This window comes from Myotis lucifugus, unplaced genomic scaffold, assembly GCF_000147115.1.
Source record: "Myotis lucifugus unplaced genomic scaffold, Myoluc2.0 scaffold_88, whole genome shotgun sequence".
NCBI classification, from domain to species: Eukaryota; Metazoa; Chordata; class Mammalia; order Chiroptera; family Vespertilionidae; genus Myotis; species Myotis lucifugus.
The window spans coordinates 634,506-660,719 of NW_005871136.1; the positions used below are offsets into that span (position 1 = coordinate 634,506).

The 26,214-nt window shown below is 38.8% G+C and overlaps 2 protein-coding genes and 1 pseudogene across 2 annotated transcripts in view; 2 read left to right on the forward strand and 1 right to left on the reverse strand.

Moving 5' to 3' along the window:
• Positions 1-10,569, forward strand: part of NIP7 (NIP7, nucleolar pre-rRNA processing protein) — a 69,643-nt gene extending 59,074 nt beyond the window's left edge. The window contains exon 6 of the transcript XR_002829859.1: positions 10,441-10,569. The gene's annotated coding sequence lies outside the window, so the exon portion shown is untranslated. The remainder of the gene's footprint in view (positions 1-10,440) is intronic.
• LOC102434193 (cytochrome b5 type B) lies at positions 1-24,476 on the forward strand. Its single transcript, XM_006091157.3, has 5 exons — positions 1-254; positions 10,441-10,569; positions 11,042-11,071; positions 19,805-19,833; positions 20,883-24,476. The coding sequence occupies exons 1-5, from the start codon at positions 93-95 to the stop codon at positions 20,974-20,976; spliced, it is 444 nt and encodes a 147-aa protein (XP_006091219.1). The 5' UTR covers positions 1-92; the 3' UTR covers positions 20,977-24,476.
• On the reverse strand, positions 7,421-10,252 carry LOC111826531 (annotated as a pseudogene).
• Positions 24,477-26,214: the final 1,738 nt, after the last annotated feature.

Genomic DNA, 26,214 nt, shown 5'->3' on the forward strand with positions numbered 1-26,214 from the left:
CGGAAGCCGGGGAGGGCCGAGCGCCGGGTCCACCTGGAGGAAGTTAGCGGCGGAAAGCGGGGAGTGGTGTAGAGCAGGTTATCTCAGGCCTCATGGCGACCGCGGGAGCGAGCGGCAGCGATGGGAAAGGGCCAGGGGTGGAGACCCCCGTCACCTATTACCGTTTGGAGGAGGTAGCGGAGCGCAACTCCTCGAAGGAGATCTGGCTGGTGATCCACGGGCGAGTCTACGATATCACCCGCTTCCTTAACGAGGTGGGGCCCGGGAGGCGGGAGGGCCCTTGGAGCTGCGGGGTGAGGGGTGGTCGGGCCAGGAAAGGCCGCCAGGGGTGCGTGTCGGAGGGAATGGACGTCCGGCTGAGGGCGGTAAAGCGTTTGCCAGGGGCCACCACCCTGTGAGGGGGAAGCCGGGGGCGGGGTGGGGGGTTATACACGCACACACGGCCAGTCAGCACTGAATTCTGGTGCCTTGGGTAATACCGTGCATTGCTTATCAGGGATCGAGCACCTACTGTGTGCTGGGTGAACGTCAGCGTTGTGATCCCCATTTTACAGAAGGGACAACTGAGTCCCAGAGAGACTGAGGACCCCCAAGGCCGCACACTGCCTCCGACCCAGAGCCACATGAGCCTCCGCTCTTTTCACGCTGCCTTCTGAAGTGACACCCTTTTTGTTTCTCATTTTCTTGATAAGAAGCTGAGATTCACCCCTCCCTCCACTATGCTGCGTTCATTTTTTTCTAACTTGAGTTCACCTGAGGCCAGAGGGTCCTGAGTTGACCTCTCTTTGGCCGTTGACTCAGGTTCTGTCATCCTCTTACTTTTTCAAGGTGTTCTGTTAGATATTACATAAGTCCCCTTTGAGATCATGTACAACCGAGTGATTTTTTTTCCCCAACCTAAACCTAGAGGTTTATTTGTTTAAACTAACTTAATTGGGGTGTAATTTGCACTCAATGAAGTGTGCCCACTTAAAAGGTAAGTCTTGACAATGTGTTCGCCCATGTAATCACAACCTCAAGTTTCGCCACTCAATTTTCGCCACTCTAAAGAGTTTCCTTTTGCTCTTTTCGCAGCAGTCATTCCCTGGGCCCCCAATCCCTGAGGCTTTGATATACACATATTTTGTTATATGTTGGTTTGTGTCATTTTATTTTGAGCAATAGATGAATTTCCAAGGAATTCTTGCATAATGTAACCGAGAAAGAAGTTCCTTTCTATTAGTTCTTTCTCTAAAGCAAATATACAAGTTACTTTTTCTATTAATTTGGGGCCTAGGGAGGAAAATCTCTACGTCCTGATTCATAAACCTATAAAAACCTTTAAAACGTAAAATTTCCCCCAAAGGACATTGTTTTTAATAAATCTTCCTAGTGACCAATACGTTAACATAAAATAAAGTTTAGTCACTTCTTGCATTTATATGGTGTATGGCATTTTATGCGTTCAAAAGTACTTTCCCATCATTTCATCCTCAAAATAGCTAGCTGAGAGTGCCTGGGGTGGTAGTGATGTTTTTGTTTTTGTTTTTTGCCTTTTTTTAAATGGGGACAAGAAACAGGTTCAGAGAGATTTGGGTCAGCCAGGTGATTGGTGGCAGAGTCCGGTTTAGATAGATCTTGTCTACATGGATGTATTCAGATTCAGATTTTTCTGGTCTACATGGTATTATTTCAGAATTCTAGCCTTAGCTATGTCCTTTGGTGTATGCCTCATAATAAGTTTCAGTTGTGGGGTGCAACCTGTTAAAGCATCGTTCATAATGGGTAGGTAATAATGTTTTCCATTTGTGGATTTATTTTCCCCAAGTTTCTCAGGAAGAATCAGTGCTTGTAGGGAACTTTAATTCAGTCTTGAGTAAGTGGTTGCTGACCTGATGTACTACATGCTGATGGAGCCAGAGACATCCCAGGTGTGCCAAGGCTTCTCTTAAACCTTGAGCTGCAGATCTTTACCTGCATTTCGCCATTTTACTTTCCTGTTCTGTAGTCTCTTACTCTTGTTTTCTTGTTCATTCCAAGCCCATTCATTCATTCACTTACTATTCACATACTTACCAAGTGTGTGCTATGTGCCAGGTATTGTTCTAAGTGCTGAAGCTACAGCAGTGGATAATTAAACACATGCCTTCATGGAGATTACAATCTATGGGAAGTGGACAATAATCAGAGTAAATAACTAAAATACAGGCTATGTTAGGTAGTGGTAAGTGCTCAGAAGGAAAATGAAGCAGAGGAGAGGAGGATGGGTGTATGTTGGGGTGAGGGTATGAGGATGATCTTAGGTAAGAGATGGCTTGAGTAAGACGATGACTCAAAGGCCAGCAGAAGTTACGGAACCAGCCATGTGGAAATCTGCAGGAGGGGCATTCCTGGCAGAGGGAGCAAGTTCAGAGGCCTTGAGGGAAGAATGTGTGTTCTGTGTTTGAGCAACAGTGTGGTGGGTTAGAGTGGCTGGATACCAATGGATGTCATCAGGATCAGGAGATAGCAGATCAACTTTGCAGGTTTTAGAAAGGATTTTGACTTGTTTTGAGAAGGGAAACCACGGTAGAGCAGAGGAGTGACATGATGTGACTTGATGGTTTAATAGTATCGCTCTGACTGCACTGTGGAAAAGAGACTGAAGGAGGGCAAAGGTGGAATTGAGGATTCCAGTTTATTAAGGAGGCAGGACAAGAGATGGTGGCTTGGTCCAGGATGGTGAGAAGTGTCAGATTTTGGATGTGTTATGATGGTAGAGCCAGTAGGATTTAATGATACATTGGATTTGAGGAGTGAGAGAAAAGAGTCAAGGATGACACCAAAGATTTTGGCCTGAAGGTCTGGGAGAATAGGGTTTTTATTACTAGTAGATGAGATGGGGAAGACTTATGGTTTATTTTATTTCTTTTTTTCAAATATATTTTTATTGATTAGAGAGAAGAAGGGAGAGGGAGAGAGAGATAGAAACATCAGTGATGAGAGGGTATCATTGCACACCCTTTACTGGGGCTGGAGCCCACAACCCGGGCATGTGCCGCAGGTCGACGTTCTATCCACTGAGCCAAACCAGCTATGGTGGTATTAGGTCTGTTTTTCAGCCAACTGCTTTCACATTTTAAATATAATTTGGAAGGATTGGGAATGGGATGTAGAGAAATTAGAGCCAGGTACCTTTCTTCTGGAACTTAGGTTGATTTTATTTTTGAATAAATCATACAAATATACAGTGAAAAGCCTTCCAATCTGCCTAAAGCTACCTACTATTGTTTGTGTTTCTCCAGGTTTTTGTTTTGCATATGTAAGCAAAAGTGAAATAGTCCCTCCCACTCTTATTTTTTAAAACAGAAGGTAGTGTACTGAACACACTGTCTGTGCCTTGCTTGTTTACTTAACTGTACCTATCAGGAATCTTTCCACATCGATACCTGTAACACTTCTTACTTTTCACAGAATTTGTTGTCTGGGTCGTCATTTATTTAAGCAGTCTCCTATTGAGAAACATTTGGGTTGTTAGTAATATTTTGCTATCTTGGCCCCTCCCCCCAAGTGAATTCTGTTGCGAGCCAATGCACATACAATAAAATGTACAGATTTTTTAAAATGTATTTTTATTGATTTCAGAGAGGAAGGAAGAGGGAGAGAGAGATAGAAACATCCATGATGAGAGAGAATCATGGATTGGCTGCCTCCTGCAAGTCCCCCACTGGGGTTCGAGCCCACAACCCGGGCATGTGCCCTTGACCGGAATCGAACCTGGGACCCTTCAGTTCGCAGGCCGACGCTCCATCCACTGAGCCACACCGGCTAGGACATGTACAGATTTTTAAATGTAAAATTCACTGAGTTTTGACAAAAATCTCACCTGCGTAATCATCACAATCAATATATAGAACATTTGTAGAACCTTTGCCCTCATTTAACCATTGATTTGATTTAGAATACTAGAAAACTGTATGCACTCTTTTGCGTATAGATCTGAGATTCATCTCTGTTTTATTCTATGTATCAGCAATTTGTCCCTATTTATTTTTATTTTGTTGTATGATATTCTAAAACTTGTTTATTAACCTCTTGATTAACATTTGAGTTGTTTTCATTTTTTGGGCTATTATGAATAAAGCTGCAATGACCTTTCATGTACAAATCTTTGTGTGGACATATGTTTTCATTCCTTTTGGGTAAACGTCTAGGAGTGAGATTGCAGGGTCATATGTTTTGTTTAGTTTTAACTTTTCAAGCAATTGCGAGAACTTTCCCCAAAGTAGCTACATCATTTTACATTCCCACTAGCAGTGCATGAGTTTTCTAGTTTCTCCCCATCATCATTGACACCGGGTATTTGTCATTTTACTTTTAGCCATTCTCGTGCTTTTCATGGGTGTGTCCTGGCATGTAATTATGGTTTTAACTTGCATTTCACTGATGACTAATGTTAAGTATCTTTAAGGGCTGATTGGCCATTTGTATGTCTTTTTGTAAGGTGTCTGTTCAGTCTTGCCCATTTTTTAATTAGGTTGTTTGTTTTCTCATTATTGACTTGAAAGTGTTCTTTATATATCTAGATGCAAGTTCTTTCAGTATATGTATTACGAATATATTCTTCCAGTCTGTAGTTAGCCTTTTCATTTTCTTAACAGTGTCTTTTGAAGAGAATTTTGGTGAGTTGTATATATGAAATAGAATGCTAAAGGCAGAGTGCTGGCTTTGGGGTTTATGTCTGGTTCCGTTTCCTACTTAACCACTTAATAGTTGTGTAACTTTGTGCAAATAAGCTCTGTGAAGGCCTCTCCCATCTGTAAACTGGAGATAATAGTACCTACTCCACAGGGTTGTTGTTGGGACAGTTAATTTAGATAATTACTACAGACTTATCATGGTACCTGGTATAAAGAGCTCAGTAATGTTAGTGGTTATTTTCATTGTTAATAAAGTACATTTTCCTGCAGCATCTTTTGAGTGCTTACTAGTATAGCAGATGCTGTGAAGATTCAAAGGTGAATTAGCTGCCTTGGACTTAAAGGGAGGATGAGATCTGTGTATAAGTGATTGTGGTGCAGGGCGAAGCGGGAGCTTGCCTTCAGTAAGACTGAGAATGCAGGCTCTTTTTGATGCATCCCTAGAATAACTCCTGAAAGCTGCAGAGTTTAACTAATAGCAATTCTTACTGGATTTCTCCAAGGCTGGTCAAAAGAATGCAATTTACATATCTTGTGGAATTAACAAATCTATAGAAAGAGTACTATCTTTCCTTGAGCAGTCCCAAGTGGTGACAGCCCTAGGGAAGACTAGGAATAACATGAGGTGACATTTAACCTCCAACACTGTCCAGGTGAGAGGCCCTGATCAACAAATTGATTTTTACTTATTTTATATGTGGGCTTCGGTGAGCATGTACCAAAGAGGGCAGAGTACTCCCTAGATCTCACTGTGTTTCAGGTGCCATGTTATGTTCTAGGATACAGCCATTAATAAGACAACAGTTCCTCCCTGTTCTAATGGAGCTTACTGTCTAGTAGGGGAAGAAGGACATTAAATAAGTAATTCAGACTTTGGGTAGTGGTGACTTTGTAGGTGGCACCCCTGTTATTTTTAAAGATTACATATATTTTTTTATTGATTTTAGAGAGGGAGAGAGAGAGATAGAAACATCAATGATGAGAAAGATCATTGATTGGCTGCCTCCTGCATGCTCCACACCAAGATCTAGCCCGCAACCAGGGCATGTGCCCTGACTGGGAATCAAACCATGACCTCCTGGTTCATAGGTCGACGCTCAACCACTGAGCCACGCAGGCTAGGCTACTAGGCTCTTTCTAATCCAAAGGCAAATACCTATGAACCTTTACTATTTCTTCCTGTTTCCTACCCAGGTTTATCATCTTTCTCTGCCCAGTCCTCTTCAAAATTTCCTAACTGGGATTCAAACTGGTGACCTTTTGGTTCATGGGTTGATGCTCAATCACTGAGCCATACCAGCCAGGTGCCCTTTCTCCCCTTTTATAATGATACATAAACTCTCATCCAGAATAACTGGATCTTTAGTTGAGTGGCTATAGACAGTACATTGTTTTTTTTTTCCAGTGGATTTGATATATTCAGAACTCCAGACCAAGAACCTCTCATTGTTTAGTGGCATTAAGTACAGTCATTGTTTAACCCATCTTTGGTCATCTAGAAGGTACTTGAACCCAGAAGTGTCTCAGGGTCACCGATTTCCCCTGCTCAGTATTAAGAGATACAGAAGGCTTGCAAAATCTGTCCTGTCCCTGAGTAGTCACTCTGAAAAAGAGCATTTGAGTCAAGTTTTGACACATTTGTTCTTTATGTCATTCTGTCGTTGCAAAATGAACAACACAGGGAGATTTGTTTTGCTCATCCATAGTTTTTAAGTTTTCATTAATGAAAGTTATTACTGTTGTAGAGGAAGTTATAAAGATACCAGCTAAAACATTTTACGGGGGGGTTTGCATCTCAAGAAAACAAGCGCTTACTGCGGTTAGAACTCAGGCTCGATTGCACATGGAAATTAACTATAATTGAAAAAATTTTTTTTAATATATATTTTATTGATTTTTTACAGAGTGGAATGGAGAAGGATAGAGAGTTAGAAACATCGATGAGAGAGAAACATCGATCAGCTGTCTCCTGCACACTCCCTACTGGGTATGTGCCCACAACCAAGGTATATGCCCTTGACCGGAATCGAACCTGGGACCCTTGAGTCCGCAGGCCGATGCTCTATCCACTGAGCTAAACCGGTCAGGGCAAGAAAATTTGTTTGTTTATATATTTATGTATTTATTTATTTATTTATATTTTTTTAAATATATATTTTATTGATTTTTTTACAGAGGAAGGGAGAGGGATAGAGAGCTAGAAACATTGATGAGAGAGAAACATCGATCAGCTGCCTCCTGCACACCCACTACTGGGGATGTGCCTGCAACCAAGGTACATGCCCTTGACTGGAATCGAACCTGGGATCCTTTAGTCCACAGGCCGACGCTCTATCTACTGAGCCAAACCGGTTACGGCTTAATTTATTTTTTTAAATACATTTTTTATTGATTTTAGAGAGGAAGGGAGAAGGGGAAAGAGAGATAGAAACATCAATGATGAGAGAGAGTCACTGATCGGCTGCCTCCTGCACGCCCTGCACTGGGGATCGTGCCCTCAACTCCGGGCATGTGCCCTTGACTGGAATTGAACCTGGGACCCTTCATTCTGCAGGCTGATGCTCTATCCACTAAGCCAAACCGGTTAGGGCAGAAAGAAATTTTAAAGCATTTAAAAAATAGCCCTTTTCCTAAATGCCACCCAGCACATAATCCTCATTTCCTCTAATTTCAAACATAAATGCGAGCCCAGCTCAAACCAGAAGGATCCTTGCTGCATGCTCACCAGCTCATGCATTCTCTTCATTCTGAGAGGCTCCAGCTCAACAAAAGGTACACGGTGAAGGGCTACTCCAAGTTCCTAGCAGAGCTAATCCGTGCTTGGTCTTAAAAAAAATAGAGATCTGTAATTCCTATTTGAACATGCTTTCAAAGTGGCGATCTTTGACCATGAGTTCCTCTTTGACATAATCTAGTGCCCACTGGTGATCCATTAGCTCCAAAACTTCCCACTTTGTCTTGAAAATTTTGTTGGTGTCTGCTGCATGCACGGCCATGGCTGCTCCAACATTGCTCTTGCGTCATTTCTGATTGGTCATTGGCATTATCTTGGCCCAGAACCAAAGAGAGTAAATGCTCTGAAGCCCAAATACATAGCAGAAGCACCAGGATGCAATTAATGTGAGCAGTTTGATTCCTTGCAGTAGCATAGACTTAAAATAGGGTCAGTGGAAATACGACTTTGGTTGTAACAAAGCTTGAGAATGTCTTGTTGATCCATTTACCAAGATAAGAATGGGGAGGACATTTGTTAATTCCCTTTCATTATGTCAGTGAGCATAGTGGGATCACTCATAGGAGAAGGCAGTTCTATTTCCCCATTATTTTATTTTTTTGAAAAATATGTCCTCTGGGTTGTTGAAGTAATATTTCCATGTGAAGAAGGACTGCTTGGGGATATAATTTCCATTTTACCTAACTGTGCTTTGAATTAGGATTTAACTGTCAGATCCTTGCTTCTGAGTGAGCTCATCACTCCGCTGCAGGGCGGACACACAGTGGTGGGTCATTCGCACAAGGTGATGATAACAATGGGCAGGACCACCCTGAGATTCCTTGAAATCTTTGTGTGTTTCAAACCATCTGTATTAAGACCACATTTGGGAGCTATTAAATGTAGGGCTTTTTGGACCACTCTGACCCCCTGGCCTCAGTGAAAAAAAAGTAGGCTATAGAACAGTCTATACTGTATGAATTCACTTTTGTAAAAACACAAAAACCTTTATCACTGCCTAGTACATAAAATAGTACCACCCGGCTGGCATGGCTCAGTGGTTGAGCATCAATCTAAGAATGAGGGGGTTTGCATGGGGGCTCAATCCCCAGTAGAGGTCCTGCAGGAGGCAGCCGATCAATGATTCTCTCTCATCATTGATGTTTCTATCTCTCCCTCTCCCTTCCTCTCTCTGAAATCAATAAAAATACATACTTAAAAAAATAGTACTAATAATATTTATGGACTAATGTTTGAAAAGATTGAGTGGCTATATGGGAAAAACGAGTATTACACACTAAAAATGTTCATTGTACTTATTTCTGTTGTAGTATTTTTTTGTTTATAAGTGGTGAGAGATTGTTGAAAATGAAATATTTTGTCATAGAAAGAGCTGTGTAGGAAGTCATAAATTTAATCATTCCCTGAAATATTTCAAGCCACTAATAAGTTTTGTTATCCTTTTACTCTGAAAAGCAACATAATAAGTTGGGATATGTTATAAAGGAAAAATATCTTTCATAGTTTAGGTACTTAGAGCAAACTGGGACACAATTCCAAAGCTAATAGCTTAATACAGCTGAGAGGTTTCAGATATAATAGCAGATGAGTGGTGGCTATCTATCGGGCCCCATTTACTCTTTAAAACAGCAGGCTTAAATACTGGCATGGGAGACAACCCACTGGCTGGAGACCTTTAGGAGACAAAGTAGAAGTAATTCTTATCATCAGGGAGCTCATAGGCAAGTGACTATGACTGGGAGGTTACACTTATATTTATGTTTCAGCTGAATTCATTTTTAAGACAGGGATGATCATATTAGTCCTGCCAAAAAGTTTATAAAAAGAAACTACTCAACAGCATTACTTGAGAGTTCAAAAATACAATTTTAGATAATATGTCAAATAATTTGCTAGTTGTAAGTAAATGTTTATTGAGTATTTACTTTAGGTCAGGGACTGTGCCAAATCTAACTTTTAAAAAATTATTTATTTTCTGGTCCTGGCTGGTGTAGCTCAGTTGGTTGAGTGTTGTCCTGTGCACTAAAAGGTCGCCGTTTAATTATCAGTCAGGGCACGTGCCCAGGTTGCAGGCTGGGATTCCTGGCAGGGAACGAGCAGGAGGCAGTAATTGATATTTCTCTCTCCCTCTCCTTTCCTCTCTCTCTAATAAATCAATAAAAACATTTAAAAATTTATTTTCTGAGTAGGTAATACTTCACTAGGTGAAACAATTTCAAAAGGGTCTGTAGTTTAAAGTCTTTCTCCCACCCTGTCCCCCAGCTACCGCCTTCTTGTTTCCAGGGAATTTTTATGCATATACACACATATATGTATCTGCTTTTTAAAATCACAGATGATAACATTATACAAATTGTACTCTCCCTTCTTGAGTACAAAGTATTTCATATCCTTATCTCATTTAACACAATAGTAGTTAAGATAGGTACTCATTATCTCCATTTTACAAATAAGGAAATTAAGCTATCTAAATTTCTTCATTTGTCCAGGGTAATGCTATAGCTTGTAAGTTATACTAGTAGATAGAATCTACTTTCTACTACTTATTTATTTAACTTTTTGTTTGGAAACCATTTCAAACTTACAGAAAAGTTGCAAGAATAGAATAAAGGAGTTCATGTATTTGTTTGCCCAGAGTCTCCATTCAGGTTTCTGTAGCTATCTCAATAATGTTGGCAAAAGAAATCTACCCAGGAGCACACACATTCCCAGTTATTTTGTCTCTAGCTCCTTCAGTCTGGAACAGTTCTTCAGGCTTTCCTCAGCTTTCATGACCTTGATATTTTTGGAGATCAAAGGTCAATTGTTTTGTAGACTATCAATTGGCAATTATCCTAGGTTTCCTCACAATTATACCCATATTGTGCATTTTTGGCCAAAATACCATGGAAGTAATGCTGTGTTCTTCCCATTGCATCCTATCAGGTGGCACACAGTATTGATTGGTTCCATTAAAGGGAGAGAAGGGAAAAGAGGGGAGAGGAAAGTAACTTTTATTGGTTTGCTTTTCAGAGAGCCCTCTGTTCAGTAACTATCTTTCCCTTGTAGCATCCTGGCGGAGAAGAGGTTCTGCTGGAACAAGCTGGTGCAGATGCAAGTGAAAGCTTTGAAGATGTAGGCCACTCCTCTGATGCCAGAGAAATGCTAAAGCAGTACTATATCGGTGATGTGCATCCGGTAAGAACCCACTGGGCTAGGAGTGCTTATGGGGAGGAAAGCTCCGGAACAGCCACAGAACAATGGAAATTCATTCAACCCAGCCATCAGGCTAAATTTTCTCCAGAATCACCTGGCCTCACTGTGCAACGATACAGCGTCTTGTTTGTAAAGCGACACATGTAGTATCTCTGAAAAGCTAAGGAAACTGATTGTGGATGTCCTTGTTTAATCGATTGACTGATTTTTGTAATGTAATTAATAACATCTCTACTTAATATAGTGGTTTGGTTGCTCTTGCAAATTCCTTTCTAAAGATGGTAACTGGACTTTTTAAACCGTACCATTGATCTGCTCAGGGTCAGGCCTACCCTTCTGCAGACCCTGATGTCTCTCAGGGAATTCGTTTCCATGTTCCAAGGTTAGAAACAAGCACATGTGAGCATTCATTGGGATATGTCTTAAAATATTATTTGTTTTCCTCTTTTAACAGAATGACCTTAAACCTGAAAGTGGTAGCAAGGTAAGAAGTCCTCTGTTTCTCTTGTGTGTTTCAAGTGTTTATATTATTTCTACTTACTCACATAGAATTGCTTATTAAAAAAATTATCTTAATAAGAGAAGTGTTTACTTTTCCCCCAAGCAAAAATCCTATTTTTCAGGAATTTGGACTCTGTGCCATCTCAGGAAAAAAGAATAGCTGAGTCTTGAACAGTAGGAAATATTTGTTCATGTTTCTATTTAATTTTTTTAAAAAATTGAAACTCTAACACCATGCCCTATATGGTTTTGAAAGAAATTAGTTTATGAGCTCTGTTGTAGAAAATAATTTATTAGTCTTACATTAAATAGTGTAGGTGATAATAATTGCGTCTGTATTGGAAAAAGAATTGAAAAGTTGATTTTTCTCTTACAAGTCTTAGAAGGCGTTATAGACGGAAGTAATTGACTAGAACAGGCCTTTCTGTCCCTAGTTCCCAAATTTAATCCTTTTACCTTGTCGTATCAGATGGGCCCAACCTTCCCATTTACTCAGTGATACAGCAGAAACCTTAATGTGCACTGCATAATGTAACAGGAAGAAAATAGGAAAGCCTTTTTTGCTTCCCACAAGCTGGGTGGTTCACCCCCTTTCTTCCCTCACAATTTTCCTTGATTTCTGTCCATCAGATAGATAGCTATTACACTACCTTCTGATTTAAAGGGACAGCAGTTTAAAAGTAGATGCCTAGGACATCATGGGAGTGATGCTCCTTCTCCTTTTCTCCCGTCTACCTTGTTCCTTCCCTTTCCTCATTGAGCTGGAATTATTGAACATGTTCGACACAGCAGTTAAAGTTGGCCCAGACACAAGAATTCTTTCAACCCGAGATTGCTTGACAATGTCTGCCATCTGTTGCCCTGCAATTAGAGTGTGTAAATTAACTCTCTGTCTTGCTATCCTCTGCTACTCTGAACTGTTGAATTGTTTATGAAGGGGGATGAAATGGTTCTTTAAATGCTTTGTGAGCACTGTTGGTTTGTTTGTCCTCCCCTCCTAACACATATACCATCCATTCTTGAATCCTCACTTTTCTAATTCAGAACAAATTTGGCTCTGGCCGAGTGGCTCAGTTGGTTGGAGCATCGTCCCATACACCAAAAGGTTTGGGGTTCGATTCCTGGTCAGGGCACATACCTAAGTTGTGGTAGGCAACCAATCCATGTTTCTCTCTCCTTTCCTCTCTTTCTAAAATCAATAAAAAATATCCTTGGATGAAGATTAAAAAAAAGAGAAAATTTTAACTAGCCTGGTTTTGTTTATTGACTATGTCGGGGAAACATTGCTCTCAGAGGTCAACATTTGATTCAAGGGATAATCCATTTGTACAAGAGATGCACCTTGTATCTGGGAGCCATGATTCACTTCTGCACAGGAACCATGAAAGCACCCTTTCTATGAAAACAATAGAGGCCCTGGCCTGGTAGCTCAGTTGGTTAGAGCATCATCCCAATAACGTGGGTTCAATCCTTGGTCAGGGCACAAACAAGAATCAACCAGTGAATGAATAAGTGAAACAACAAATCCGTGTTTTTCTCTCTCCCTCTCCCCCTAAAATCAAACAATACATTAAAAAAAAAAAGGGAAAACATTTTTGGAATTATAATGTCTAGAAGTCTACAAATTGCTTCTTGTTGCTATTTTCCTTTCTTGGTAATACAGTATGTAGTAATAGGAATGGAGAGTGGTGATTTTCAAATTCTGCTCTTCGTGCCACCTCTATTGGATCCTTTGGCATGTTTTCTGAAATGTATATTTCCTGGGCTTCCATTACTACTGAGTCATCATCTCTGGAGGTAGGACTTTGGAATTTGCCTTTAAAGTAACCCAGGTAGCCAAGCACCAGATTTTTTGCTGAATGATATGTTGGTCTTTTATTAGGAAACATGGGGAACTTTTATTAATTCTCTTCTGTGAAAAGCACTGTCTGCCTTCTGTAAGTCAAAGAATTAAGGAGAGATGTTTCAGTTAAATTAAAACTGTTGAGGCTTGGAACCTTTTGTAATAAATATGAAAAAGAAACCCTTTCAGCTCACCAAATTCTGTAATAATTTAAAAGTCTCCAAATGTAGTTTGGCCCCTGCCTGGGTTAAACTGATTAAAGGCAGTGTTTTCAAGTATCTGTTTTCCTCCTGAATGTTACACCCAAAGGACAGTCTCCATTAAGAAGGGAGTCTGGCCGTTGAGTGGTTCCAGTCACACTGCTGTACTTCAGCAGATCAGGCGAGCAGAAAAGCCTTTTGGGAAATTTTCAAGACCATCTACATAGGTTGTCATAGAGCTGTAGTTTAACCTGATTTCAGGCCCAGGAAGAAATTCTTGGTCCCTCAGATTTATTTCTTACGGAGGTTTTAAATAGGCACTTTGGTGTCTAGGATGTAGGTGTCTCTTTAAAAAAAAATTTTTGTCTTAGTTTAAATATTCACCATGAAGAAATAGATGTAATGTTAATTTTATTAATACTTTCTTTTGGTTAAGAGTTTCTGGACCTCTATAAATAAGCCATTTTTTAAAAAGCCTGCCTTATGGGATAGTTCTCATTTTACTTCTTCTTCTCCCTTCCTTTATTTCTCCACCTCTCCTTCCACAGCTCCATATATCTTTCCTGTCTGAAACTCCTCTCCACCCCTCAATAACAAAAGACAACAAAAAACACCCAAACGTTGCTATTTCAGAGTATAAATCAGGAACCTTTCCCCAGATTATTTGAAACTACCTTTCATACTGCTTTTGCAGGTAAATAATTGATGGTTATCATTGTTTTCTTTTGAGATTATAATGCCTGAGGGTCAAGGCCCTGAAATACTAAAATACTAAAACTGAAAATCTTAGAAAACAGATCTGGCAATAGATAATTTTTTTTATTTGCTTCAGTCAAAGATAATTAGCTAGTTAAAAAACCTCTTTGTCTCTGTGACTCTCCCTTACTGGATCAGTCCCCATGCTGAGAGCCATCGACCTTCTATTCATATTTGACTTAACATTTTTCTGATCTGCTTTTGGTTATGAAAACTTGTCTTGGAAACAGACTTAGTGTTTTCTGTGCCAGTTTGCCTGCCTGCCGACTGTACTGCAAGTAATCTAGACACCTTGTGGTCCACGAAATCTCTCTTTTGAGTATGCATTTACTTATTGATTAGCTGTTTTATCACTGCCATCAGTTCAGGAGATTAAAGTACATGCATATGCTCTCCTGACCAAAAAAGCAGGTACCATGTCTCATTTATTCAACAGATATTACCTACTTGACAGTTCACCTACTTCACTATCAAATCTCATTACAATGACTAGACCCAATAACTTGACCAAAGTGATTCCCTCTGGTCCCCAACCATTTTCCTGTTTACTTTTCCAGAGAGATTCTGTGCACACATAAGTATAAATAGGTTGATGGATAGATGGATGGGTGGATAGATTTTCGATTGATAGAGCATAGATTAATGGATAGATGGATGGGTGGATAGATTGTTCTATTGATAGATAGAGCAGCTATCCCTTCCTTAAAAAAAATATCTCATAATACTATTCTGCACCTTGCTGCTGCTTCTTTTTTTTTTTTTTAAATATATTTTATTGATTTTTTACAGAGAGGAAGGGAGAGGGATAGAGAGTTAGAAACATCGATGAGAGAGAAACATTGATCAGCTGCCTCCTGCACAGTCCCTACTGGGAATGTGCCCGCAACCAAGGTACAAGCCCTTGACCAGAATCGAACCCGGGACCCTTGAGTCCTCAGGCTGACGCTCTATCCACTGAGCGAAACCGGTTAGGGCACCTTGCTTCTTTTTACTTAAACATTTTTATATTAGTGATTGTTCCTTATCAGTTCATAAAGATCTTCCTCATTCTTTCATTTTTTTCTTTTATTAAAAAAATTTTTTTTTCCTTCCTCATTCTTTTAAATAGATATTTAGTATTTCATAGACCAAAGTTTTAATGAAATGACATTTGCTGTAACAGGATTTGAGCTGTTTTTAAAAAAACCAGATTGTCTCCATAGAGACTTAAACATTTTTTAAAAGATTTTTAAAATTAATTTTTAAACTTAAGTTTAACTTTTGAAATCCAGTAAATTTCACGTAATACTAGAAGCAATCCACACATTGGGTTTAAAGTCATATACATTTTTTTTCTCCCAGATGCTACTTACTTGTGTTATGCATACAGTTTTCTATTACACATACATAACATATTATGTGTGGAATGGGGAGGTAGAAGTCCTGTACATGAGTAGTGATTGCCATTTACCAAAGAATTTTGTCAGGTTACTTTGTTCCTGTTTTTGTCTAACATTTGTATTTTGTACATAATCTTTTGAAATAAATCATAGAATGTAATGGCAAAATCACTCTTGAAAGACCAAATACCCTTTGCTGAGGGATCTTAAGGATTAATGTCTTCTTGTAGCCTTCTGTTTAGAAATGATACGTAGTTTTACAAAACAAGATGTTAGAAGACAAGGTAACATTCATTTTAAATCAGCCCTCCAATGTTATAACAATTTTTTCCCTCTTAGGTCTCTGTAGGAATCATTCTATGAGTGTTTTAATTTTAATTTTTCAGTAATGTCATATATATTGTATCACAGTGGGTTCTTGAGAGCGTTGTGTAGAAATCTGTTTTAGAGGATGTTTTTCATTCTTGAATTTTGCCCCTATTGACAGGGAAATATTTTTTCCTTGACTGGGCTGACTCTAGTGATATATGCTCTGAAGACAGTAATTGTTAAACAGTATTCTCATCCAGAAAGAAATTTTAGTACACTAGAAGCCTGGTGCATGAAATTTGTGCACTCGGGTGGGAGGGCCCTCAGCCCGGCCTGCGCCCTCTCACAGTCCAGGAGCCCTCGGGGAATGTCTGACTGATGGGAGCGGGCCTAAGCCGGCAGTCAGACATCCTTAGTGCTGCCATGGAGGCGGGAGAGGCTCCTGCCACCGCCGCTGTGCTCGCCAGCCGTGAGCCCGGATTCTGGCTGAGCGGCTCTCCCCCTGTGGGAGCGCACTGACCACCAGGGAGCAGCTCCTGTGTTGAGCATCTACCCCCTGGTAGTTAGTGCGTGTCATAACGACTGGTCTTTCCACCGTTCAGTCGATTTGCATATTAGCCTTTTATTATATAGGATTAGAACCTTCATGAGAAGGCTGTCCTCAAGATCCATACCACATTTCTGTGTCATTGTTGGGATTAAAATGTTGAAATCATGTACTTTCAGTACTTAAACTTTTTACGTTGTAAGATGAACCTAATACTAAAATTCATATAGTGATAGCTCATGGTAAAAGTCCATTGTATTAAAGAGGAAAAATCCTCTCCAGTAGTGTCTGAGGCCAAAAGTTCCCGAGTTTTTCATAGGTACTGGCCACATAGATACCAACGTGTTCTAAATAAAAAGCTGTAAAAGCTACCAGACCACCCAAACACTCATTAAATTTGCTGAAGGTGTCCTGTGGCTTAAAATCCACTTCTAATTTTAAATACTTAGAATCCTCTTGGAATAGCAAACACCCAATTGAGGAATTAAAACATAAACTTCTTGTATATATTGTAATATATTTCTTTTTTATTTAAACCCTTGAAAGTCTGAATGTAAACTATTTAGGCTAAAGATACACTTATAATGCCCCTTCTGTATATTTTAATGCATTATAATCATAATTCACATCATTTCCTATGGTGACAGAACACCATTTTTTAAGCGTGTGTTCTTCTCCCATGTTAATTTCTGTTCATTTTGAACTAAAATCAGAGTAGACTTAAAGCAGTTTGGTTGTTTGGAAGTATATTCCAAACTCCTTGGAGAATAAAAAAACATGCATATTAATTACTTAGTAAGTCTTTGGCTAGAACTTTGGATTTGATCTGTTCTCTTGTAACTAAAATCATATAGTACTGCAATTACTACTTTCCATGCCAGATCCAGAGTAGTCACTGTTCTCTTTTCCAAAGATCTTGCGTGTAAATGAAAATGTGGGCAAGAACATAACCAGCCAGAACACCCAAAGGGATAAATTAAAGTCAGTCATAAACTGTAGGAATTTCACTTAAACATTCCTTAGATTCAGCACAGAGCTTTGGAGTGGAAATGAGAATTGGGAAACTGTATAGAAAGCCAGAAGGGTGGAGGTGAGGGAAGGTTTTGTGTTAATAGAACCTTTTTTTTTTTTTTTTAAATTTTGTAAATTTAAAAATAACTTATTTTGTCTCTTTTCCAAACTTGGCTGAGGTAGTTGGCTAACTAAGAGCAGTGTCTTAAATAACTCTTTCATTATAGTTGATTAAAAGTGGAGTCACTGTAGTTTGGCATTTACTTGGCTGTCAGTATCTTAAAGAGAAAATATGCCTCTTTCTCTTTTCTCTAATGTTAGGGAAGTTGGTCTTTTTGACTCCAGGGAAGGGTTGATCTTTTTTTTTTTAATTATGTATTGATTGATTGATTTTTAGAGAGAGAGACTTCAATTTGTTGTACCACTTATTTATGCATTAATTGCTTGATTCTTACATGCTCTGACTGGAGAGCAAACCCACAACCGTGGCATATAGGGACAGCACTCTAACCAACTGAACCACCCAGCCAGGGCGGGATGGATTGATTTTCAAACAGGGGTTGAAATATTTAGTTAAAAAACATATACATTTAAAATTTCATTATTGCATATTAGAAACTTACAATTTCAGCATTATGGTTTGGTTCTCTTTCTCTTTTCTCTCAGTTTGTTTACTACACTAAGACTCACTCTAGTTGGCACACATAAGGTTTTGGTTATAAAAGAGGCTAAAAGCATTGAAATCTAGAGAATCCATCTATATGAATTATATATATGGCTTTTAATGTGTTGCAGATTAAACATCATAATACATCTATTACTCTGTAGTGCTGTCATGTAAACCTTGAAAATCATCCCATTAAAAAAATATATATACTAACTCCACAATTTTTGTTTTACAAATCATTGGTTTATATGTGGATAAAGCATAAAAGACCATGGACATTTTCTTGATGGAATTTAATTATTTCTTGACTGCTATAGTGGAATATTTTTAAAAGGCAACATTACAAATTAACTTGGTGCACACACCATCATCACTAACACTACCTTCCAAATTTGTAAAACATTTGTTGTATTTCTCAAAGATTGATCTGTGACATGTTTTAATTAGCCCAATTTGTTCTATTCTAGTAGATATGACTCAGATAACTGTAATCATCAAGGTCTTAGTGAAGTGTAGTAGTATATTAATATAGTTTATCTAAAAATTTTTATTGGAAATTTTACTTGCCTGTAGGCTAATTTCTTTCAGGTTTGGGGCATGTATTCATTTGCATGACAGTGTCTTGGATATATGAAATTAAAACTCATTTCATGGTCTGCTCTAAAGTATCTAGGCCAGTATGTAGGATTTTTGAAAATCCTGGGAGAATACTGATATGGGGGTTAAGCAGAGTTAATATTCTGTGTTCACACCCTGGAGTGTTTCTACATATTGGCAAAGAGGATATTTTGGGCAGCAGTAGCCTATACTAGTGGGTTATTGTCCTCTGGCAGTAAGAGGGTCTTTTGTAGTATACAGTTAATTAATGGAATCAATAACTTCATTTGATATTTACTTAAATTGAATTTAAAAAATTTAGTTACAGCTTTATTAAGATACTAGAGGCTCGCGGGAGGAGGGGCGGGCTGGTTCCCTCAGCCCGGCCTGCACCCTCTTGCTGTCCTGTACCCTCTCGCTGTCTGGGACCCTGTGGGATGTCCAACTGACATTCTGCTGTAATGGTTGCTTAGGCTTTTATTATATAGATAATTTGGATCCCATCCAATTCACCAGAATTTTGTTTTTAAGGGTTTTCAGCAACCATAATCACAGTCTATTTTGGAACATTTCATCATTCCAAAAAGAAACCCTAAACCATTAGCAGTCATTTTCAATTTTTCTCCAGCTCTTCTTCCCCTGAGCCCTAGGAAACTGGTGATCTGCTCTCTGCCTCTAAATTTGTTTATTTTGAACATTTCATACCAACGGACTTATATAATATGTGGTATTTTGTATCTGGCTTCTTTCACTTAGCATAATGTTCTCAAGGTTCATCCATGCTGTACTAGTAGTATGAAGTGTACTTCATTTCTTTTTGTTGTCAAAATTTTGTTTTTAAGGTTATTTTGATATTTTCTTTCCATTTACTTTATTCTTCCCCTTTTCATTATGAAATAAGCCCTAAGGTCTCTAATCATAATTATTATGATTTCAGAGAGTAAGCCAGTTCATTTCTGTAAGCCACAAAACAACTCCATGCTATAGAGCATTTCACAGTTAATTTATATATCACAAGACAACAGTTTATTTTTAAAATATGTTTTCAGAATATTTAATCTTAGTTACTGCCAGTGGCAAGCCCTACTAAACCAGATGTATCGCTGTGACTACAAATTGGTCCATTTCAATATAATTTATCAGTAGCATTTTTTTTTTCATCTAAAGAATGTTTAGGTCATTTCTTTATGCTTTCATTAATGGTTCTTCACTAAGGAATACCAGTATATTACCAGAAATAAAATTCCCAGTACTCCCATCGCATATAGATTTGTAGACATCAAATTGCATGAAAGGTGAAGTTCTGTTATTAGCTACAGAGTTCATATAGTTATTCAAGAAGATTTATGTACTCTGTTAATCTTCATTCTTTTTGTTTTGTCATTTTTGAATATGCATCTTCTTCAGGACCCTTCGAAAAATGATACATGCAGAAGGTTAGTATCCCTTTAATTCACTTCATTCTGCTCAACATAATGTCTGGCAAGAGGTTCTTCCATAAATCTACATGTATGACGTAACCTAAGAATACTGTTTGACAGTTAATTCTTCTTTTGGCCAAAATTATTGCACATTCAGAAGTTCCTTAGCATTAGCAAAATTAATTTTTACAGTCTTAATCATTTTGAGTAATCTCAAAAGAAGCCTTGAGTAATTTTTAGATCAAGTTGGAACCACACTCAGTAAGAGGCTGTATGTGTGGACAAGTAACTACTATTGAGTCAAGCCCAGTCTCTGCAGCTCAGCTGAGCTGTGCGACTTCCACTTAAAACGTAAAGTCACCTAATCCTCCCAATCACTCTTTGTTTTTTTTAAAACAAAGCTACCTGGTTTATATGCTAACCTTGTCCAGAGCAGCTTTTGCCATACTTAAATGTACAAAGTGCTAGGCATGTTTAGGCAAAGAGAATACTTTTTATTATTGAACCTAAGCTGGTTTTATCGGCTACAAAATCTTTAATACCAAAACTGCATATGTCTTAAGTAGACAGGCAGCCAGGTCATTTGGGTCATGGAATTACACCTTTAAACCAGCAGTGCTAATAAGCTCTATTAGAGAAGAAGAATTATTTTAAGGAGAATGATGACTGTTCTGAAACTCCTAAGGAAAATCTCTTATATGACTTTATTAGAACTAGTAACATGTTCAATGTGTGTGCATGTGTGTTTTGTAATTATTAGTGTCCAAAGTGTGTGTGTGTGTGTGTTCAGATGTTAAATGTAAAGTGAATATGGGAAAAACAAAGCACAAAGAAGAAAAATTTAAACTACCATATTGGAATCAGACTGCTTTACTAACTTCACTCTGTGATTTTGGGTGCAAACTTGTATTTCCTATGTGAAAATGAGACTAATAGTAGAACCTATTTCATAGGATTGTGAGGATTAAATTTACATGTGAGGCAGTTATTGCCAATAGTTGTATTAGAGTGAATGTTTGGTGTAAAATGTTCATGATGTTGTTGCTTTCCCCCCCAACTTCTAGTTGCTGGTCATACTGGATTTTCCCCATCATAGGCGCCATTCTCTTAGGTTTCCTGTACCGTTACTACTACCCGTCAGAAAGCAAATCCTCCTGAGGAGGCCTTGTCGAAGTCTGGAAAGCAGATCCACTTGGGAGTGGAAGCTAGAGACTTATTTGGAGGCTGCAGCGGTGCCCTGTTCTCAAATCCTTCCAGTTGTATTCTCCCCACCTGGAGCCTAGATGGTTGGCTGTGCATCCACCGCAGAGCTGGGGACAGGGTCCTCCTTCCTCAGAGCCTTACTCCCGAAGCACCTGCTCACTGTTTGGTGTCCTGGCCCACGTTTCCTGTCTTCACTGGTTTTCACGAGCATCTTTGTATTTCATTGTTTTCTGTTAATAACTGCAGTCCATGTGCCCTAGCGACATTGCCCTTTGGTAAAAATGCCTGCTTTCCAGTACTTTGCACATTAGCATACTCTACTTTTGAAGCTTTTCTTTTTCCATTTTTCTTTTAAGTAAATATTGTTATTTTAAAATTTGACTTTATTTCATTGTTTGTCAAAAGGGGTTTAATTCATGAAGTAAGTTGTGCATTTATAACTTAAAACACAACTGCCAAATGACCTTGGTCCTTGTTCATATTTGTTAAAACTAAAAAGAGCCATGTGATCATCTCCCTCCCTCCCGAGCTAGTTCAGCAGGTAGCTCTTGCCACCGTCTTGTCCACTATGTGGTCCTGAACAGAATTATGCTTCCTTCCCTTTCATTTTTTGGAGTGGAGAGAAACAGGGAAAGGGAGAGATGGATTGGAGTGATAGGGCGAATTCATAGCAATCTTCTCTCTGAAAAGTATTGAAAAACGCTACTGTAGGACAGGAGTTTAGAAAAAGCACCAGACTTCATCCTTTACTTTGGTTTGGCACCAGTTTCTAGCCACCTTCCTTATTTTTCCTTTCCCTCAACCATCTTTATTGGTAAAGTACAAATTTGTAATTATATCTGTAGAGCTTTACCGGGGATTTTTGCTGATTTTTGGTGTATTGATTAGCAAATTTTTTATTTCCTGTTTTAATGAAAGTAAGAGACTCCAAATTGATCAGAGGTACAGTATATGATCTTCTGTTTGCCCAGTGAAATAACGTCCAGTTGAAAGGGGGAGATAGTGACAAAAGAATGTTTTCCATTTCATCTGCATTTTACTCCATGACTGCAATTTGTGGTTTTGTTGTTTTTCCATTTAGAATTTAAAAACTGGTAGGCTTTTTTTTTTTTTTCCCTCAGATGAGTGTTTCATGAAGAGTAGATTATTGCCGAGAATTGTGTTATTGTTTCTCGTTGGTTCAGGGATTTCTTTGGCATATTTGCCTTTACGTGTTTTTTCCCTGTGGCAACACCTGAGGAGACAGCACACTGTTTCCTGCCAGCCACTGCTTGTGGTGATTTTTCTCCCCATCTTTTGAGGATACCCGTCTGCTGCTGAGCCATTGTCAGATGCAGCAGGGAGCAGCGCAGTTCAAGAAGAACCATGGGCCCTGCTCAGTACCTCCTCCTGCTTCCTGCTTGCCAGGGATTTGACAAGACAGGAAACTGCCCAGCATAGTGTCTGCCCATGCAAACTATTTAAGAAAAAGTTCAACCCAGGACTTGTATCCTGTGATTTAGCAATTGACTGAATCGGAATTCATTAAAATAATATTACCCAATTTTGCACATTTGGATATGACACTATCGAGTAATGTCTTGGGATTTCTGGCTGACTTTTATATTTCTTTTATGATAATAGTCAAGCTTCTATCGTTAGAAAATGTTTTGTATGTATTATAAGATGCCTCTTTAAGACAATTTATTAAAAAAAAATCTTTATTTATTATGTAGCAAAAGTGTTGGAACTACTGATGCTCCTTCATTTGAAGGCAAGGAAGGGTTGCCTTGAATAAGAATTGGTATATAATTGGTATAAGTTGGATGATTGCACGGGACTATATTGGGATAGAAGTAAAGAACAAAGGAGTATTGAGGAGTTGGAAAGGGAACATTCAAGCTAAAACTAAACCGGAAGATAACTTGGATCAATCAAAAGTGTGTTGGCAGTCTCCAAAAGTGAATGAAAAACATCTGGTTTGTAAGAAACATTAAAAAATGATAGTCTTAAGAAAATTGGTGTTTTTGAAATTTTTAGGGTAAACACCAATGCAAAAGGTATGTTTTTCTATTTCATATTGGTTGTCTTTTCCTGTTTATATCTGGACTCAGAGCCAGAGGAAAAGATTTTCAGACTTTGTCTCTACCATCTATGAAATTCATCCAATACCCAGGACTGCTTTTGAACTGCTGATATGATGTCACTTTATATTATAAAAAACATACTTTTGGGCCCATTTACTATTCTTCTTCTGCCTACATAAACAGCTGAAGTGAAAGGTAGAGTTTGTGTGAGAGTTTGCAGAGGTTTTTCTAAACAATAAAGTAATACAGTATGTTAGCCAAATCCATCAAAAAGGACTTTTGTTTTAAGAGGTAGACTCGACTTCTCGAAATAGTCTCAACATTGGTAGGTCTGAAAACCTCTCTGGAGCAAGTGGGGCCTGCCCCTGTTGGCTGGCCGTGCCCCCTGGAACTGGCCTCGGCTGTTGGGTTGTTTATTCCCAAGGACGGTGAGCTGCAGCTGCGCACCATACTGTACACGTAATGGCTGGGGATCACAAAAAGCAGATGAGGGGAAAATTGTGCCACCGAAATAGGGATGTCCCAGGTCTCCAAAATTTCCTGGCCCCCTGACTCTTAAGAATTTTGGTTTCAGCATAACTTCTACATTTGTAAAGACAAGAAATATTGTGTCTAATTCTTGAGTATTTAAGCAGAAACGAAAACCCATTAGAACCTATAATTTGAATCTATAAAGTTCTCTGAACAGTCATAAATGTGCATGTTGTGAAAGAAGAGCATTGGTGAGTTTAATAGTCATTTAGTTCTGATGGGGAGCAATGAAAAATGCTTTTTACAGGCCAGGTATAACATTACCCATGGTATCTCGTGCTTAAAATCTCCAGTGATAGCTATCTGGTTAAATTCCATTTTAGGAGATTAAAATGCAGAATGTTAATGTTTATTACTCCTTCCCCAGGAGAAATGGGTCCAGACATGTCTTGTCTCAGTGAGAAATTGATTCCTTTTAAACCATCTCATTCAGTTGCCAAATATCACAAAAGTAATGGGGAGTTTGGTCACATCGGGCTGTTGTGCTCTGAAAGAGCCCGGTTTGGAATTTGGGGTGATTTCAGAGGGAAGTTCCAAGAAGCAGAGTGGTATTTAAGTCACCTACCCTACGTCTAGCCTCTCACTCCTGAGTTTTAGGAGCTGCTCTTTGCCTGCATCTATATTCTACATTTGCTATTTTGACAAAACATCGTTATGATTATTTGACTTCCTTTTTACTTCGCCCTCGACTGTGAACGAGTAATATTTAACATTCCTTTTGTGTATTCAATAATGGAGTTTGTTTACCTATTTTATTTCAACATATTTTGAACAAAGATCTTTGTCTTTCTCTGCTGGAATGTGCACACAGTGAATGTTTGTTAGGGCTACACACAATAAAGATACTGTTTGCCTTTTCTTGCCCTGACTACGGTTATTTAAAAAAACATGCACACACAACTCTTTTTTAAAAGTGGAAGTGTTGGCTTTGTGATCTTCAGGTGTTCTAGAAGAAAATAATTTGAGAAGCATGAAAGTCACCCGTTTCTGTGCTAATGCTGTTTAGTATCATGTGGTGAGGAATCCTATGCTGCAGCTCTTTCCTTGAAGTGAGTGGCTCGTTTGATAGTCAGGAGGCAAAGATCAATACTTGCTGTATTGATGGATGGAAAGGGACCACCAGGTAGATACGTTGGGAGTTCTGTTTCTACTGAACCCGTCTGCAAAGGAGAAGCCAGTACAAGGTAATAAGATTCTGTTATCTGCAATGCCAGTCTTTAAAATGATTGTTTTTCTTGGCAATAGCTAAACTGTTGGGGAAAATTAAACACCGAGATTGAAGTTCTAGTGATTATTTAATAAAACAAGGGAAATAAAAAACCATTTTTCTCATTACTTTTAAAACCTACTGGTAGCCTTGTAACATTACTAATGAGACACAGTTCACGAGGGCTTCGTTACTTCACTGTCACGTGAATTGGGGATTGCTAACAGGAAAGCATAGTTCATTCTTATTATGAGTTTTTGAATCTAATGTGTAACCTACAGCCATAATAATTCATATCACTGCGTTCTTCCTGGTCCTGAGTATTTGGCAGGTGCTTGACAGATCCTGGTTCCTGAAAACCTGAGGTAGAAGAGAGTGAGTCCAATTATGTAAATGTAAAGGTAAGAAATACCAGTCTACTAAATTGTCAGTAATTGTAGGTAACGTTGGTAACCTAACTTTTAATTGAATAGAAGTCTATACTATGTATTTCAAGGTCCACCCAGCTTAATTGCATATATTACCAGCATTTAAAAAACTTAATCCTTTTACGAAGCATTATGGAGAAACTAGAGTTGCTTTCAGCTGAAACAATGTAGTTGTAACACCATCATTTATGTGACACCTAACATGTGCCATGCAGTGTCTTTGATAGTTTACAAATATTTCTGCTTTCCCTGTAGGATCCTTACGAGGTAGATGGGGGAGAGGAGTAATCCTCAGAGAGCCGCTTGACTTGCCTGAGGCCACACAGCTAACAGAAGAGTTATAATTTACATCCAAGTCTAGCCCTAAACCTCAGTTTCTACTGTTGGTGGTTCCATATAAAAACTAAGCTCAAACTGTGCCAAATAAATAATATGTTCAGCCCTAGCTGGTTTGGCTCAGTGGATAGAGCGTCGGCCTGTGTACTCAAGGGTCTGGGGTTCGATTCCAGCCAAGGGCATATACCTGGGTTGTGGGCTAGATCCCCATTAGGGGGTGTGCAGGAGGCAGCCGATCAATGATTCTCATCATTGATGTTTCTATCTCTCTCCCTCTCCCTTCTTCTCTGGAAGAAAAAACATGTGCCCAATAGATCTAATGATTCCCATATAGAAGTTTCTGTGTCTGATTAATAAAATGAAACTAATAATGCAATCATTTCCTTAAATAGTAAATACTAAAAAACAGGTAGTGTCTTAGTTGTTGAAGAGAGTCATATTGATTAAATAGAAACAACTTATTTAAAATGACCCTCAAATCCCTTACAAAATGGTTTCCTCAAGCCAGTTTATGAGAACTTAGGTTTGAACTATGCTATTAGAAACAACTTTTGATAAAAGTTAGCCTGTACAGGATAGAGAGTTGAGGACTATGGAGGAAATCTTGAAGCAGCACAGACGAGAA